An 18,722-nucleotide genomic window follows, 5' to 3' on the forward strand; every position below is an offset into this window, starting at 1 on the left:
CATGTGCGGGGCACACAGATGGAAAGCAGCCCAGCTCAGGTGTGGCCTGAGCACAGCAGGGGGAGCCCAGCAGGCCTTGGGCAGCACGGCTAGGGCAGGGTGTATGGCCGGGGCCCAGCGCGCCTTGCATGCCCAGCGTGATGGCCTCAAGGCTACTGCTGCCCTCTCGTCAGACCCACTCATGCCGGCTGTGGGCCTGCTGTGCTCTCACGCCCTTCGGCTCTCCCCGAAGCTGGTCTACGTGATGGACCAGCTCCACTGAGGGAGAAACCGAGGTTCAGAGAGGACGCGCAGCTCATCTGAGGGCACATAGCCTGCACGTGGAGGCTGGGCCTCCCTCTGCTCCTGCGCCGCCTGGCAGTTCATCTCTGAACTGGGGAGAGTGCAGGACTCTGTGAAGAGCCTCTGTGGCCCTAGGCCCGCACACCGTCCACCCGGAGCAAAACCACAGGCACCTCCCAGAGGTCTGGCCTCGACAGACCAACAGGTCCATGTCCCGAGTGACCTCACCAGGGCCCAGAGGGCATGGGCCTTGTCCTGTGCAGCTGCCAGCCCCTGCCCAGGCCTCACAAGACCCCTGAGCCAGCCGTCCAAGCCTGCGCCTTCGGTGACCCTGAGCCAACGCGTGCTGGACGTACCTCCTCTGGGACCTGTGGGGACAAAGGGAGGAGAAGGTGCTGAGCCCCGATTCTGGGAGGGACGCCTGAAGGCCCCTCGCCCCTACAGCTCCAGCAGCACTACAGCCACTAGGGGATTATTATCCCATGGGCCCCTGCTGTTCCCATGCTAAACACAAATGTCATGACCCAGTGACAATACCGGCAAGCCCTTAGCACCATTCCTGATTTACAGAGTATAAAACTGAGGCACAGAGTGGTTCAGGGCCTGGCCTGGGGTCTCCCTGTCCCCCACTCACAGAAGCAGGGCTGTGTCCTGGAGGAAGGGGGCAGTGAAGGGGGTCCCATTGGGCTGGGAGCCAGCAGGGTCAGCTCCCGCTCCTGCCCCGGTCTCTTATCTCCAACACGCAACTGAATGATCCCTGGGGCTTCCCAAACCTGAGAGGTGGGGGCGCAGGCTGGAGGGTGGTGGGTCACATTTCAACGTGCATTTTCCTTGGGTTACTCTGTCCCAGATCTGACATCCTCAGCTCTGATTTCAGAGACTGAGAGGCTTAGAGTTTGTACACTGTTTGAAATGATGGCGTTTGACCAACTCTACTTGGTGAATGGACAGGCAGGGTCCCGTCAGCGGGGGCCACGTGGCCGGTGACGAGTGAGCGGGGCCCTGTCTCTGACCCCTCACGACCCCAGGTGGCTCAGGCTGCCCCCATGATCTTGCTCTGTCCCTGACGGGCAGGGGGCCCGCCTCCCATCCTGCCCTGGGGCTTTCCCTCCTCGCCGGGCTGAGACCACGCACCTCGTAGATGCCGAAGCCGATGGTGTGCATGTCCTCGCCCATCTTGCGCTGCCGCCGCCGGTGCTTCTGGATGAGGCCCACGAGGAACGTGCAGCCGCGTTCTCCATCCTCCTGGTCCTCGTCCTCCTCTTCCAGCTTGATCACATACTGAGGGTTCATCCAGAAGGTATCTGTGGCCAGAGTGGGACTGGACTCCGTCACTGGGGACCGGGAGCCCTAGCCGGGGAGGGGGTGTGGGAGGGGACGGCACTGGTGGGGGCGTGCAGAGAGCCAGTGCGTGTGCGCCTGGACACCACGGGGACCCTTATGTTACCACCTGCCCTGCAATCCTCTCCTGCCTGCTGCCGGGCGGGCTTATCTTGGGGACAGTTAGTCCCCCTGGAAGAGCATGGCTAGAGCTGAGCTGCTGGCCTGTGGCACCTCTCCCTCCCCAGCTCCAGTGGCTGGCCTGTACCCCCTCTACAAACCCTGAGGCCAGGAACATCCTCTGCACAATTTCAGCCTCTTTTTCTGTGTCCTCATCCCCGGGCCTGTCCCATTGCCTCCAGGGTGTCTCTGCCCTTACTGCTTCCAAAACGAGACTCATTCAGGTTGAGGGACAATCGTGCAGGGTTGCCTTCCCCTCCTTGATGGGATCAAACTCTTTGTTGGGGAGATAAAGTGCAGGGCTTGGTGGACCACAGCTCCTGCCTGTTTTTGCCAATAAAGTTTTATTAGAATACAGCCACATACATTCATTTAACGGCCTTCAGTCAGTAGTAGAGCCGTGTGATGACTGAAGCCAAGGGCAGACAGAGCCAATGTCTACCACTGGTCTCTTGAGTTTGCTGACCCCTCATCTAGCAGGTGGGAGAGTCTCGTCTGGCACTTTTACAACTGCCACTTGATGGCCACATGTCTGAGGTGAAGGATTAAGAGCACGGGACCTAGAAGGACCCGTCAGCTTGCCCGATGACCTGCTCTGCAGCCTAGGATGCCACTGGGACCCTCAGTTTCCTCATCTGTGGCCTAGGATCCACACGTGACCAGGACCTGCCACCACAGAGAGTCTTACAGACCAGCTCCCCACAGCCAGGCTGCCTGCATGCAAATCCCAGCCAGCTTGCAGCCCTCCCCAGGACTCCGCCTGGATGCTGGTCGTGCAGACTGAAGGGGTAGCATCTCTCTAAACCACTTGGGACAGTCCCCTGGGCCCAGCATGTGGAGTCACGTGGACTCATTTTTGCCACGTGGAGGAGAGCAGCTCCAGGACAGGGAAAAGGGGTGCAGGATCATTGAGGGAGGGACCAGGGAGCTGTGTGAGTGGGCCCTGAGGTGCGGGGGACAGCGAGGGCACGTGGGAGGGCCTTACTCGGGTAGTTCCTGCAGCCTCCAGCCGTGGAGCCCCGTCTCCAGCTCCCATCCATCTTGGTGAGCTTCCACTTCTTATAGGACTCGCTGGTGAGGGTGTCGGGGGTCAGGTTGCAAATCTCCACGCGGGAGTAGTGCCTCAGGAAGTCGCTGAAAGACATCCTGGCCGAGGCAGGAACAAGGACGACCAGGTTACACGAGGACGCTGACAACGGTGACCTTCCCCCTGCAGCTGGGCCAGGAGCCACCCCCAGGCCCGCAGGTAGAGGTGCAGATGCCCGGCCTGGCACCGCACTCGGGCGCTGTGCTGCTCAAAGCACTGAGCCAGGCAGCACAGATGCAGGTGGGCAGACACAGCCGCTGGCCTAGCCATGCTCTCCAAGGGCCTGTTTCTTTCCTGAGGTATCAGGCCCACTCTGGGAGCTGGTTGGGGAAGGGCCCCTCCTCTCCAGTCTCCTCGTGGGACCTGAACCCTCCTGGGCCTTTGAAACCCCATCGTTGAGATGGACAAATGGGAGAGGCCGAGGAATAGTTTCATCGGGGTCTTCTGGTGAGTTTAGGACTACAGAAGCAGCTCCCACGCCCCTGTGCCCACAACCCAAGGATAGAGCCCTGGCCCTGCGGCCGCTAACAACCTTACCAGAACTCCCCGTCCTCGTGCCGTCTGGTCAGCCTCTCCCTCACCTCTGGGTCCACTGTGTTCCAGTTGGGGCAGCTGAGAAACCAAGGGACAGGTGAGGACCGTCCCCACAACCCCAGAGTGGATACCCAGGGACATGCTCCCGAGCCTCCAAGTGCCAGACTCCACCGGGAGGAGTGACATGTACGCGGCCCGGAGCCGGGAAGCAGGGGGGTGAGGACAGGGAGCCCCCTGGGTGGTGGTGGCAGAAAGAGCGCAGCCGTCGGGGGAGAGGGGTAGCACAGGCGGCCTATGCCCTGCCGCCCCTGTGAGGGGAACCAAGAGTCCCACGAGTGGCTGCCCTGGCTGGGAACCTCTCTGCACCTCCCACCCTGGGAAGGCCCGCCAGCAGGGTGACTGCGCCAGGGAAGGCATGGACTGTGAGGTGACGGATGGGTTGTGCATCGCCTGAGCCCGGGACTTGCAGGAGGGCACACACACACACGCCCTAGTGGGGCAGGGAGCGGGACCTGCGGCCTCCGGGCCTGACCCCCCAGCGCAGCCCCCAGAACCTCCCAGGTTCCAATGCCGCTCACTTGTCATTCCACTTCCCGGTCCACTCCACTTCGCCCCAGGGGTTGCGGATGCGGATCAGCTTCTGCAGGCTGCCCCCACTTTCGACCTGAAGGTGGGGTGCGGGAAGGAGAGGGGAGCTGCTGAGCTCAAGCCCGGCCTGGGGGGGCTTCTCCATCAGCTGAGAGGGGTCGGGTCCGGGTCATGAAATGGGAAGGGCTGACCCCAGACCCCCTGCCGCTGCCAGTGTGGACCACTCCTTGGGTCCACTCTTGCAGGATGCAGCTCCTTGATTGGTCTCGAGCCTGCGGCGGCAGTGTCCTCATTCTCCTCATTCTAGATGCCATGGCATGGGGCCCCCAGCCTCCCGACTAGAGCGGGACCTGCTGCGGTCCCAGGGCGAGGGCACCTTCCCACCTGCGCAGGAACTCTGCAGATGCAGAGTGGTCACGCTGCCTGGACCTGGAGCCCTGGGCGGGCACTACAGGGGACATGCTGTCGAGTTGGGAAGACGTGTGAACACGGGCCCTGCGTGAGATGCTGTCATGGGATGAAAACCTGACAACAGCACTGATGTCACACGAGAGCCTGGGAGGCGAATGTGGAAGTCTCGTGATGTATGTGCCTGACCTACCAACGGCTCAGAAAACAGACGTGCAGATACTGTTGAGTCTACAGAAGCAGTACCTGGATGTGTTCTCTTTTTTTAAATATTTTTATTTATTTATTTGAGAGAGAGATAGAGAGTGAGAGAGAGAGAGCATGAGTGGGGAGGAGAGGGAGAAGCAGACTCCTTGCTAAGCAGGGAGCCCCACATGGGACTCGATCCCATGACCTCAGGATCACGACCCGAGCCAAAGGCAGATGCCCAACTGAGCCACCCAGGGGTCTCAGTACCTGGATGTTTATGATTGTTCTAGCCTTTCAACCTTTCTATTGACTCGAGCTTTTTCAAAATAAAAAGGTGTACGTGTCTTGGGTGTGGTGGGCTCGGGAATAAAATAAAAATTTAAGGTTTAAAACAGAATGGAGCCCTGGACACGTCTGAAGACATGGGGTTCTGTACTCGCCCTGACGCCGGCTGCTGACTGGGGCGTGTGGCGTTACTGTGACACTGGGGAGCCGTGGCGCCTCCCACCACAGCTCCCTGCGGACATCACCCTTGTCTGACTGGAGGACACTCCAGGCCAGGAAGTTTGAGAAATGTGCCCAGGCCATGCAGCGGGCCAGAGGCGGCCAGACCGGAACAGGAATTCAGCACTGATGCTGCGGTGACATCAATCGCAAAAGCACCATTTTGAGAATCTAAAACACTGTATGGATGCGATCCCTGTTCCTTTATATCTAGCCGGTCGGGAAGAGCAAGGCGAGTGTGAACGAAGCATAGGGAGCACGCCAGAGCTGGCCCGTGGCCCACAGAGGGCAGACATGGGGCGCAGCGGCCCTTGAAGCGCTGGCCTCGCTCCCTTGGCTTCAGGAGTTCAAGGCCTGGTAGAGGAGGGGCCGTGGGAGTGCGGGACCCACTAAGCTGGGGGGCAGTCCTCTGTGGTGTTAGGGAGAAGACACCCCTGCAAACTCTGTCGGCCTTACCTCCTCGGCCCCAGTGACTGAGTACGCGTGCCCCTTCACCAGCTTCTGGAACGTGATGGCCTCTGAGTCTGCCATGCTGGTGATCTGGAAAGATGGGAAGAGTCAGGCTGCCCACCTTCTTTCATAGAGGGTCTCCGCTACTTGTGGGATGGGGTGCCACCCAACTCATGGATCACCTAATAAAGGCAATTATATCTTCACATTTACTAGACTGAATTTTGGTTTTTAGCAAGTTGGACAGAAATTTTGCCCGTGGAAGCTGGGGCCTCCCTCTCTGTCCCCACAGGGAATGAGTCCTGGGTAGCACAGGGTTGGGGTGGGGGTGGGATGCTCAGCCTCTGTCCAGAGGATGCCTGGGGGCAGGACGTGATGCACACCTCCAGCTTCTGGAGGAAAGGGCCCCTCCCGAAGTCTTCCCCAGGGCCGTGGACCCTGCAGCAATGAAGGGTAAGGTGCCTGGCTCCAGGCCCATGCAGGCCCTATCCACAGGGACAAGTGTCTGCACAGGGTGTTTCCCCCAGACCAGCAGAGGACAAGGGGCTCCCTGGGCACTAGTGGAGGGCAGGCGGTTCCCGGGGGATCAGCCGAGGGCAGGAGGTTCCCTGGTGACCAGCCGAGGGAATGGAGTCCCAGGGCCTGAGGTCCAGGCTGGCGATGCACAGGAGGTGGGTGTCGGAAGTGGGCTGGGGCCACCTTCGCCCACCAGCTGTCCCCCAGACAGCCTGGAAGTCGCTGACCAGCCATGGGTTCCAGGTGAGGCACAGTGTGGTGGACCGGGATGGATGTGCCATCTACAGCAGGTGATGGGGCCTGGACTCACGTCTATGGAGCAGCCAAGGAGGGAGCCTTTCTGCAGAGCCTTCTGGATGATCCTGAACAGGTCAGGGGGGGCCTTCCTCAGCTCGTACCACTCCGCGATCCCCCCGGTAAAGTCCTCAAAGCCCTCAGTGGTGGCGCCCCCCGAGAGTGCCTCGTAACAGCCGTTGATCCTGAGGGAGGACAGATCCTGCTGCCACTGCTGCTTCCCTTTACTGGATGTTCCAGGGACCGTCCACTCGGGATCCCCTCGGCTTGGGCTCCAGCAAATCTAGTCTTCCAGGTGGAAGGACCGGTGGTTATCTGATCCGACCCCCCGTACTCATGGTTTGGACATCCTTGTAGCAAAGGGCAGGGCTGTTCATTGGCTGTTTGGCATCTAAAGCTTAAAGGACAACAACTCCACAACAAAAGCAATTACAGGTGCACACACACAGTGCTGCTCCTCCCGCCCTCCTGCCCCACGGCGTCCCATGGCTTCTAGCGGTGCTGTTGGGGCAAGTGACTGAGAAGTGGCTCCCAGACCCCCGACTGTCACAGCTGGGGGGGCTGGCCCTCCTCCCCAGCAGTGGCTGCAAGGGCCAGGAGCCCTCTGGGTGCCGCAGAGCCTGGGCGGCACGGTCGGGATGAGGTCGTGGGGTTCCTGCCCAGGGAGGTCATGGGAAACCACATCTCATAGCACACCGTAGATTCTGCAAAAGCTTCCAGACTTCTACCTCTGCACTGGATGGTTCTGCCCACTAGTAGAAACTCTGTGGTATTTAGCTGACAAAAATGTGATCTGACCTGCCGAGGACGTAGGGTCCTTCTCAAGGGCAGTCTGCGCCACACCGGCTCCTGTGCGTGTGTCTAAGCAGGGTGAGCACGATCACCCATCCAGGCGCGATGCGGCCAGGCACCCCACCTGCATTCACTCCTTGAATCTAGAGTGCAATTCTGGCCCAGGTAGTTCCTGACCACCACCCGTCTCTTCCAGAATGCAGGGTGGTTGGGGCAGGCTGCTGGAGGGAAGGGCACGCTCACGCTCACTCACTTGGCGTAGGCCTTCTCCAGCAGCGCGCTCCAGAACTCGCTGCCCTCTGCAGAGTGCACGAAGAGCAGCTCCCCGTTCTTGGTGGGCAGCCTGTCGTCCACCACCACCTCCACCCACTCGCCGTACTGCCAGAACTGTGGGTCGGGGACAGAGACAGGACAGGGTGGCCCGGGGTGGGCTGCGGGAAGAGCCAGCGGGCGGGCTGCCGCGTGGGGATCCCAGCCTCAGAGGCACCGGCTCCTCCCTGCCTGGCCCTGGCACCGTGAGCCCATTCCGGGAGGAGACCTCCCACCCTCCTCCTCCTGGCAAGTCCTCGCTGAGAAGCCCAGGGCAGAAGCTCCTGTCCTTCCCACACTTGCCTCTTGGGCACCCTGCCTGCACCTCACGCTCTCAGGATAGGACTTCTCATTTACCAAGCGTGAAGGGAGGACAGTGAGTGGTACCTCGCCATTGACTCAGACCCCCCAGAACAGGCTTGAAACTTGGGAATTAACTCTTGAGTGCCTTGCACTACGTCCCTCCTTGCCTGTCTCAAGAGGCTCCCCACTGCTATTCCTGCAGGGTCTCCCCGTCAGGGACAGGGTCCCTGTCAGGAGCAGGCCAGAGAGCTTCCTGCAGCCTCTCCAGGTCCTCTGTAGGACAGCATGGTCCTAGGGGTTTGCAAACCCCAGGATCTGATAAACGTGGCTGAGCCAGGGAACCTGTTCCTACCTTCTAGGATCTCTTCTAGCTCCTCCCACTGGGACCTGTCCTCAGCTGCCCCCCCAGGACCTATGCTCAGCTCCCCCATCCCGGGACCTGTCCTCAGTTCCCCCCACAGGACCCATCCTCAGCTCCCACCCCGGGATCCATCCTTAGCTCCCCCACCCTGGGACCCGTCCTCAGTTCCCCACCCTGGGACCCAGCCTTAGCTCCCGCCCCCGGGACCCGTCCTCAGTTCCCCACCCCGGGACCCGTCCTTAGCGGCCCCCTGACCCATCCTCTGCACTCCCCCGGGACCTGTCCTCAGCATCCTCCAGACCTATCCTCAGCACCCCCCACCGACCCGCCCTCAGCACCCCCAGGACCCATCCTCAGAAATCCCCCTGACCCATCCTCAGCAAACCCCCCAGCCCGTTCTCAGCTCTCCCCCACCGGGACCCAACCTCAGAACCCCCCAGGACCTGTCTTAGCCCCCCAGGACCCACTGGGGAGAAATGTGTGCCAACATTAACTCACCTGGAAGTGGAAGATCCCTGCATAGTTTTCCTGGAAGCTCTGGTTCGGGGGCACAACACGAGCCAGGACCTCTTCGTTCAAGGTCAGGGAGGCAATGGCTGCCAGCAGCCAGCAGTCACCTGTGGACATAGCACAGAGCTCTGAGCAGGGGGCTCAGTGCCAGGAGGATGCTGGACACCTCGTCCCGCCTCTAGGAGCTTGAAGCTGCGGACAAGCCACCAGGGGACAGGCAGGTTGGAGGGTTTGGGTGACCCAGACGGAGGCAGGAGAACTCACTCTTGGAAAGACCTGTGACAGTCATGCTGTCCACCCAGCTCAGCCACGGAGGGCATGGCAGGGGCCTCTGAAATGATGAGGGACACTTCTGGAGCACGGGTGGAGGACAGGGTGGCGCAGGTGGGGAGCGGTCGGCAGGGAGGAGGGCATAGGGGCAGGGGAAGGCGGGCTGGCAGGTCCCACACAGGGTGTCCTGCATGTCCCCAAGTGGGTGGGAGCAGGTTCCAGGGTCAGAGAAGTGCATTGTCGAGCTGCTCCCCTGGGCAAGAGCACATGGATGGTCACTTCTGAGGTATGGGAGGGCACCACATGAGGGGCACAAGAACAAGGACAGTCAGACGGGCCCCCCGCAGCCGCAGTGCCCCCTGTGGCACACAGGACCATGCGGTCACGGCAGCACGTGTGTAAAGCTCTCATGTGCCTGCGGCTCCAGCAGCAGGTGCTCAGCACACAAGCACCGCGACCCTGTTGTGCGGTTAGAAGCGAGCCGTGGGCAGCAACAGTGTGCCGTGGGGGGCTCGCATTTACCTCCCAAGGCCACCGATGGAGGCTCCGGGGGAGGCTGAGGACATCTAGTTTGTGCTAAAGGAGTGAGCACTCTCCTACCACTTCCCAAGGCGGTAACAGGAAACAGCCTTGGATGAGTTCATGTGCATCACTGGATTTACGTTTACTGAGGGTCGGGCCTCTTGCAGGTGCTACTGAAGGTCACGGAGCTCTTTTCTCTTCTGGTCCACCCCTTGGTGTCCTGATGATTCTTAAACGGGACTGTCCTGCTGATGCTCAGAAAGTGCGCACCACTGTCCTGTGGTGCGCACAGCTCTCTGAGGCCCCAACCTGACCAGGGCAAATGAATCCTGTGGCTCCTGCACTGAGTGGGTGCAGCGGTGCTGGGGACTCAGCTTTGGCTTTCCTGTGCTCCTCCCGAGTACCCCACATCCGTCTGTGAAACCAGCTGCCCGGCACACTCAGTCTGCAATGTTTCCATGGTGCGGACCCTGCCCCAATTCCAGAGGCAGGCCTGTGGCCACCCAGGCATCACATTGCCCCACCTGCAGTGGTTGGGTTGGAGAAGGTTCTGTGGCCCAGCCAGAGCCTGTGAGGTGCCACGAGACCTTTACGGGGGCTTTGGCGAGAGTGGACAAATGTCTGCTGCATCGGCTCAGTGATGTACAGTCTACCGCTGCCGTGGGAGGGGCAGCCTGCCTGAGAACGGGCCATCTCAGAGGAAGAGGGGCTGGGAGGTAGAAGGAATTTAGAAACCAGGTCCTGCTGGCATCACTGGAGACCCCGAATCAAGCCACACCTGCAGCCTGCTCTGCCGTGGACTTTCCTGCTACTTGAATGGATGACCTCCGTTTCCTGAGTGCCCGGGCAGTGTAGGCACCAGCCCTCACTTGCTGAACCTTCTGATGTGCCAACCAGTCTCCTGGGAGCTTCAGGGTCATTACCCTGAAGAGGTCATTACCTCATCTATTCCTCTCAATGCTCTGTGAGGAGTATGGACGTCTCCGCGTCAGTAGGAGTAGGACATGGCTCAGGGGGTGTTTCTGTCCATCAGATCTCAGAGACAGCCTTTTGGGCCAAGCAGGCCTTTATGGAAACCAAAGTAGAGACCCTTGGGTGTGTTGACAACACGGAGCTTGCAGAGAAACATGGCAGCGGGAGTCTTTAGGAGTCACAGGGATGGAAGTGTACGCAGAGGGGCTTCCCTGTCCTGAGCCCACATGCTGCCTGGTCAATAAAACAGACCATCTTCTGGACGTTTTTGAGCATCTCACTCTCCCGCCTGGAGGATGAACCCACCACGTGTCAGTGGTTCCTGGGGTCACGAGATCCCCTCCCCTAACCTCTCAAGGCTCTGGGCCTTCTCTGGAAGCCTGAAGATGCCTGTGACTTTTATTCTTCTTGAGTGAATTTGAGATTTTTCTGGGCATCCTGCAAATGCTGGGATTTGGGTCTGTCAACTCGAGGAGGAGAAAAGCCCTGTGGACAAAGTGGACCCAAGTGTAGGGATCCTGGAGACAGAGTCCCAAAACTACAGCTCCCACACTTGCTGTGCAGTCACCGAAGAGCTGCCCAGGGTGCTGGGGCTGCAGGCACAGGGTGGCCACTCCAAATCCTCCTGGATCGCGTTCCCTGGGTCCCCAGCGTCAGTGCAGGACCGGTCACCTGCTCTGTGGCCATGAGGTCACAGCTGTTCTTGGGCCATGACTAAATGCAGGTCATGTGGCTTCAGGTCGTGTTTATCAGGACCACACATCTAGGTCTGTGCTGGCCATACACGCAGCTCGGATTACCATTCTCCAGCAGGCCCAGAGATCAGTGGCCTCGTTCCGTGGTCTCGGTCTCCCCTGGCCGCCCCTGCCTGCGGATGGCTGCTCTCCTGGAGCCTGGCTGGTTCAACCTACGGGCTCCTCTGAAAGGGCCCATCATCCCAGAATGTTAGCTGGATGACAGAACCATGGCTTTGAGGGGTCAAGTTCCTTGCTTGAAGTCGCGTGTCGTGGGAGGAGCAGAGCACTCACGGGCTGGTCCCCACCCCCGCCTCTGCCCGTAGCCGCAGCAAGCAGCCAGCGTTCTGGATCATGCTCCATAGGTCACAGAGAACGTGCTGCACCTTTGTCTGTGAGCCTCTGACACGACTGCCCTCACCGTCATTGCCTTCCTGGGGTGAAGAAATTGAAGCTGGGGGGCAGGGCATGTACGCCAGGTAACTGGCAGGTCTCGCCAGCATATCGTCTAAGTCAAACCCTGGATTTTGTCTCAAAACTGAACCTTGCTGGAGATTTCTTTTGGTTCAAGGGCGTCCGATTCCTTTAGCGAAGGAGAGACCCCACTTGGAGTACCCAACTGCAATTCAAATGTCAAACTAAGGGGTACTCGGCCTCCTGGACCCCCTCAGGCCATGGGCTCATGGGACAGAAGAACTCGATGCTGCCTGACGCACCGTGATTCACCAGGACAATGGGATGGTGGCCTGTCATCACACGGTCAAACCCAGGCCACCAGAAAAACAGCCAACAAGCAGGAACAAGAGCCAGAGTGTTTTATAGCCAAAGACCTGAAACAGTTCCCATTGGTGCTCCAGGTTGTGGGTTCAAGGTTGGGAGGTCCCCCGAACAGCATCCTGATCTGATGTCCATTAAGCTGGAAGCACCAGAAATCCTACTTTGTACCCTAACTCTCTGACTCTCCCTTGCAGAGTGCACCTGTCTTCCTTACTCACCCCTGCTTGAGTGAGCTGCTCAGTATCAAGCACTGGGCTAGTCCCATCCGTGAGGCTCACTATGAGTTAGGCCCCAAGCTCTACCAAGATTCCTGCATCGCCCTCTCGTTTCATCACAGAACACACAGGTGCCGTCAGCCCATCACACCTGAGGACAGGAGGCCCAGGGAGGCCTGTGACTCACCCCAAGACCCCGTAACACGTGGCCATCAGGTGGGTCTGAGCAAAGCTCTTACTGTGTGACCCACACAGTCTTCTTTGCAAACAGGTGCCAATTTCCAAAGCACCTAATTCACAAGATTTGGTGGTGGGGACTCTGTCCTTGAGAGGAGACTTGGTTGTTTCAGTGTCTGGCTGCACAGTGCGCTCACTAGCGCCCTGCTGCCACCTGGACACCTCATCCACATGGGGCCTTCTCCCCACCACCCCGGGATACCTGTCCCAAAACCTCCTGCTCCAGCCTCAGATCCTCCATCCCCTCTGTCAAGGTCAGCTCCTATCTGCCCCCAAATGACTCAAATAGCCCTCCCGCCCTGGACGGTCCTGCCTGGACTTGCTTCTGCGGAGGTGACTTGGGTAAAGTCCCTGGAGCCGCGCCCAGAGAGCCCGTGCAGGCCAGTGGCATCAAGATCTGGGTACAACCCGGCTGGTTCGGGACAGGGGGGATGGTGACACACCTGCCTGCCACTCTACTGGTGTAGCTCAGAAAAGCCTGCGAGGGTGTCCTTCAGTGACCAGGACTGCCCGGGAAAGCTGCCACATGGATGGCTTGGAAGGACGTCGGTGTGCAGTTCTATAGGGTTTAAATTATCTGACTGCAAGAGACAGGTGAGGGCAGGCAGCCCCCCAGACCACACGGGACTGTCCCTGAGCAGTGCACCATAAAGCCTGAGCCAGCTGCAGTGTCTGCTTACATACACTCGGTCACCACTGGTGACCTGTCCTCACTTAATCCATTGTCTCAGGGCAGAGGTGACCACCTTGAGGAGTCGTCCGCCTCCCCATGTCCAGTGCACGCCCTCATTCTGCCATCTACCCCCGAGCTGGCCCCCCTGGACGTGACCATGGGCTCCCAGTGCCTCTGGCAGCTGGTGGGTTTGGCCAATGGAAGCCCTGGGGAGCACAGGGAGGAAAAAGGGTGTGGGGAGTCACAGGGAGGGAGGAGGGTGTGGAGAGAGTATTTCTTCCTGGGCTCGACTTGAGCTGTGTCCCTTGACCCCAGGCACGGCTCCCTCGAGGTGGCATCTGGGCATGATCCACTCACACCCAGTTCTAGAATTCTAACACTGACTCCACCTCCTAAATCAGGGCCTCTCCTGCCAGGGAGCTGGTTATGCTACCTCACCGGATCTCAGAAGGCTTCCAACACACAGCGTGTATGGCCAGAGGTGTTCAAGACTTCACCAACTGCCATCTGTCCCTCATCAGCCATTCACCCCAAACTAACTCGGAGGGCGCCATCCTGCCTGGAGAGGCTCAGATAATCATTTATCCCATTTAAAATGTGGCCCAGATTCCTGGCTAGAAAGTCATCATTGTAAAAATGCCATTTCCTCTTAAGTTAGTCTATAAACGCAATGCAATTCCAACAAAAATAGTGAGAGGATATTTAACATTGGGAACTTAGCTGTTCTAAAGTTTTTAAGGAAAAATTAAACATCAAACACAGAAAAAAGTCTAGAAGGAAGAGAGTCTAGCTCTAACAGGTATTAAAACAGGCATAAAGCCACAATAATTAAAAGAGTGCAAAACTTGTGCATGAGAATACTGATACATGGCATTGAACAGAAAGTTCAGAAATCATTCCATACACAGGAATTTAGTGCAGTCACTCATTATTCACATGTGGAATTGGAACAATTAAGTGGCCACCTAGAAAAAAATCAAGTTCTAGCTCATCCTGTCACAGGGATAAATTCTAAATGGAATAACATTCATGTTTAGGCATTTAACATTATACATCTTAAGTATACGCTTAAACTATTATTTACATATTCCCACATAAATATGGAAAATCTAGCCATTTGTTTTATTTACATGTTTATTGCCTATGTATTTATACCATATATCTTATCTGCATTTTAGTATGTTTACATTATGATAACATTATACATACAGTATTTTTATAAATCCATAGGCATTCTGGAAAAGACAATGGGGGAATTCCAATATAATCTGAGTGGAGACAGGCTAACACATTGTAACCTGGAAGCCATAAACCTTTTAAATGATAAACTTAACTATGCTAAAGTAAAAAAAAAAAAAATCAACATGATAAAAAAAAACATGATAAAAAAAAATCAAAGGAAAAATATGTTACTCAGATCCCAGACATTACATGTAAACTTTTCTAGTAAATAAAGAAAGAGAGCTCCATAGTAAAATGGACAAAGATATAAAACATTCATGGAAAAGGGAAAAACCAACATCTCAAACATACTGAGGGGTGCCTGGCTGGCTCTGTCAGAGGAGCACAGGACTCTTGATCTCAGGGTTGTGAGTTTGAGCCCCACATTGAGGGGTACAGAGTATTTAAAATAACTAAATAGATAAACCCTAGGCATGAAAAGGTACTCACCCTCACTCATCATGAAAGAAACATGAAGTGGACCCACAGAGCACCATTTCTACCTTTTGGATGGCAAAGAACAAGATGTGGGACCCCCAGGCAGCTGTGGGAGACTCACTCTCACACCCACCTGCAAGCACGGAGGGGCAACATAGAGCATGTGCCCCCGTGGTTCCGGGTCAGGAGTTGGCCCTACAGACATACTCCCATGAGCAGCAGGCAGGTGATATGGTTATTTCCTGAACCTTGGTCGTAGCAGAAACAGCTGCATGTCGTCTGCAGGTAACTAGGGGAACAAATTAGGGGCCACCTCTAGGACGAGACTCTCCGCGGCCACAGAAGAATCAAAGACGTTCTCCGCTGCCTGGGACTAGGTGCTCAGTAAGACAGCCTGGCACATTACAGGATGTCGGATGTGCCAAAAAAGGGAGAAAACCAGAGAAATGGGAGCAAATATGGGGGAGCATTGCACAGGCCCATCCTGCGACTCCTGTCTTCGTCAACTGAAGCTGCTTTTGGAGGCTTGTTTTATGTGTCCTTCGACTGTGCTTCTCCTGCCATCAACCCTAGCTTACTGTCCTCAACGGACTGCTCAGCTATGTCCCCCCTTAGAGTGAGGACAACAGCGTAATAGCAGCTATTCTAAGCGAATATTACTATTTTACGTAAAGTCCCTGTCAGAATGGGTCTGTCGTCAATAAGAACAGCTCATCAGTTGTTCTGATGGACTCCCGTGACCCCCAATATGTGTGCTAGAAACTAGCTCCCCCGAAAGTTAACAGCTATCCTCTGAGAAACATTTTCTACAGAAACGTGCATTTCCACGGGAGATGCAGAGCGAAGCAGGTCAAGAGAGGCGATTTCTCAGAGCTTCCCAACAATGATGTGGTGACTTTGGGGGAGAGGGGCACGGTTTCCGTGGACTCGGCCCTGGAGCCCTTCTGGGGTCAGGAAGGGTGCACCTGCTGCCGGCCTGGCTGCCCAGGGTCTCCCGGGGCTGGACTGCGCAGAGCCAGATCTTCCCTGGGATTGGGTAAAGTTCCTTCCTGGCCGTCTGGCATCTGCCCTAAATGCAGAGACCTCCTCTGGCAGCTGAGGTCCTGTGATAGCATCTGTGTCTTTTTTCTCTCTAGATTTTCATATACTTTTCTCTTTAGAACCATGGTTTTTCTTTCTTTTTTTTTTTATTAAGATTTTATTTATTCATGAGAGACACAGAGAGACAGAGGCAAAGACACAGAGGGAGAAGCAGGCTCCATGCAGGGAGCCCAACGTGGGACTCGATCCTGGATCTCCAGGATCATGCCCTGGGCCGCATGTGGCGCTAAACCGCTGAGCCACCCGGGCTGCCCAGAACCATGGTTTTTCTTTACAAGACATGGCCTTATTGTATGCACCCGGGGAGGGTCACTGAGGTGAGGCGTGCATCAACGCTAGCACATTTCTGCCGTCTTCGTCTAAAGCTCGGATGCCCTGTGCACCTGCTGCCTGCCTCAGTTCGCCCAGCACCCCAGACATGGGCAGGGACAAGGGTCAGAGCTGCCAGCCATGCTCATCATCACAGGAGCAGATGAGGCCCTGCCCAGAGGTTTCTGAAACACCCACTGTAGGTCTGACCATAGGCTCCAGACTGGCTGTTCCCACGTCTGCGCTCCCCACACACACCCAGCTGGACTCCTGGCTCTTCTGTTCTGTGCTGGAAGACATTCAACTGGTATAGGCCAGAGAAGCCAGGCGTGTGTGGGGGTGAATTTTCTGCCCTGCTTCCTATCCTAAAAGCCCACCTGGTGCCCCAACAGCCGTGTGCTTGGTCAAACAGGAGCTACGTACAGGAGCTTGCATCCCCCGCCCAAAACCCCACACTGCACCTTGACTTAATTCCCATAGCAGAAGACAGAGTCCCCATCCTACATGGAGACCAGACTTGGACTGGGAACTCTGGAGAGGTTCTAAGTGTCTGAGGCCGGGTGGGGGCAGCTAGGAAGCTAGCAGTATAGAAATTGCCCGAGGCGGGGTGGGGGGTGTCCAAGGCCAAGACAGACTCGCCCTCTTTCACTTGGGTTGGCACAGAGGTCCCCCCCTTCCCCAGGTGTTCTGAGCAGGGCGCTGGTCAGCCTGGGCGCACAGGGGTCCCAAGTAAGGCTCGGGTTGACGAAGCAGTCTCACGGGGGTGGAGCTAGCCGTCCCCAGCTTTAGGCACAGGGCAAACCTAGCAGGCCCAACCGGAGGTGGTGCATATGAGCACAGGACGTGTGCCAAGAGGACCTGGATCTGAATCCCCATCCTGATTGTGATGTGTAAACCTGGATACATTTCTTAACTTCTCTGACGCCATGCCCTCTCAGCTGTGAAAGGAGATAGTCCGAATGCTGTTAGGATCAGATCAAAGCCCACATGGGCTTCAGAGGTGGCGAACCCCAAACTGCAAATTCTGCACGAATGTGAACATATGCATTTTCCTAGCGGGAGCAGTTAGGGTTAGGACGGGTGAATGCTCAGGCTGAGGTGTGTGTCCCAGACAGGAGGACAGCTGACAAAGCGTCTGGGTGGTGGGGGTGCCCGCAGAGGGGAGGGAGCTGCACCAGCGCCTTGCCCCAACTCAGCAGGTGGATGACCACTTGCTCCCTGTGTGTCCTGAGGCGCGTGTTTGCACAGAAGTTACACCTATGTATTTTGTGTCTAAGGCAGGGAGAGGTCACGTATTAGTTTATTCCTTTGTTCAACCACTGCTGAGCGACATCCTCTCAGCCTCCCTGTGCCCGCTGGTGCCCGCTGGGATCACGAGGCCCCTGGCGCTCATGGGCCCCAGGGAAGCCCGTCCATGTCCAGACCTGGCCCCCCCCCTCCCCTGCTTGGGAAAAGGAGGAACAGGTAGCCTTCTGGGGCCATCAGGCACCGCCTTGCCCTCTGGACCGGCCACTGGGACCTAACCGGACAAACGTGAAGTGTCTCCAGCGGGGCTCACCCTCCTCCTGGCGGCGGCCTGAACACCCCGGGGCACACAGCACGCCCCCCCCACACAGCATGCCCAGTGGACTTATGAATGGCTCTTTGGAGGTGCAGAGCCTCTTCTGAAAAGGTAGATTCATACAGAGCCATGTCAGTAAATTTCCATGTGCACCCAGGCCTCTCTCTGCGTCCTGGAGGTCAACCCTGGGTGGGGGTGGGCTGAGGTCACCCGGGGCCCTGCAGGAAGCTGGACAGGCTGTTTACTAGTATTCGTGGCCATGGAGTATTTCCAAGAGGAGAGCACAGGAACAGTCGTGTGCTTCCTCCCACCACAGTGTCCCTTTGCCAACAGGAAAGTGAGGCGGGAAGTCCAGGAGCCTGTCCCCAACCCATGACCCCTGGTGGTGCAGCTCAGGAGAGCGTGGCTGCCCGGCGGGTCCCAGCAGGGAAGATTCAGGAGGGCAGGGCCCATGTCACAGTGGGGCATATGGTGTGGGCCACGCGACCTCTTCATGGGGGACACGGCTCAGACAAAATGCCACCACTTTCTAGGGGACCACTGTGACCCTGCGTCCCCTGTCTGGACACCTGACTTCCACCTCTGTCACCCTTGGGGCTCAGTCCCAGCTTTGGGGGCTCCTCTTCACCCCTTGCTGTCTGCCTCCAGTGTCCCCACACTGCAGCCAGGGAGCCCAGCTAGCTGAGTGCCCCTCTGCCCTGCATGCTGGGGGGTCCCTGGGAACACAGCCCCCCAACCATGATGGGCAGGTGTCTGAGCTGCCTTGGGTCACCACAGGCAAGGGACAAGGCCATTATTTAAAGGAAGACCTGTGGCATCTTCCAGAAATGGCAGCCATACCATTTCTGGTTTCACATGCTCTCCTAGGACCTGGGCCGGCCTCGGGGGGTCTCAATGGAGAAGGTTTGGCAGAAGGGATACTGCGTGATCTCTGAAGCTCCATCTCAAAAGGAGAGGCAGCTTCCTAGGGTGTCTCTCAGGACGTGCACCCAGAAGATCTGCTAACTGGAGGCCTCTGCAGATGAGGCACATAAGGGGCACAGGGACCCTGGAGCCCCAGCTGAC

At 57.4% G+C, this 18,722-nt stretch overlaps 1 protein-coding gene across 1 annotated transcript in view; it reads right to left on the reverse strand.

The window, feature by feature from the left end:
- Nucleotides 1–18,722, reverse strand: part of CAPN2 (calpain 2) — a 38,228-nt gene that overhangs the window by 9,634 nt on the left and 9,872 nt on the right. The window contains exons 3-11 of the mRNA XM_055324483.1: nucleotides 8,616–8,734; nucleotides 7,398–7,531; nucleotides 6,369–6,537; nucleotides 5,549–5,632; nucleotides 3,982–4,067; nucleotides 3,407–3,481; nucleotides 2,768–2,928; nucleotides 1,417–1,586; nucleotides 639–650 (exon numbers count right to left, since the gene is read on the reverse strand). Coding sequence (XP_055180458.1) covers nucleotides 639–650; nucleotides 1,417–1,586; nucleotides 2,768–2,928; nucleotides 3,407–3,481; nucleotides 3,982–4,067; nucleotides 5,549–5,632; nucleotides 6,369–6,537; nucleotides 7,398–7,531; nucleotides 8,616–8,734 — 1,010 coding nt within the window. The remainder of the gene's footprint in view (nucleotides 1–638; nucleotides 651–1,416; nucleotides 1,587–2,767; nucleotides 2,929–3,406; nucleotides 3,482–3,981; nucleotides 4,068–5,548; nucleotides 5,633–6,368; nucleotides 6,538–7,397; nucleotides 7,532–8,615; nucleotides 8,735–18,722) is intronic.

This window comes from Nyctereutes procyonoides, unplaced genomic scaffold (genome assembly GCF_905146905.1).
Source record: "Nyctereutes procyonoides isolate TBG_1078 unplaced genomic scaffold, NYPRO_anot_genome, whole genome shotgun sequence".
Taxonomy (NCBI): Eukaryota; Metazoa; Chordata; class Mammalia; order Carnivora; family Canidae; genus Nyctereutes; species Nyctereutes procyonoides.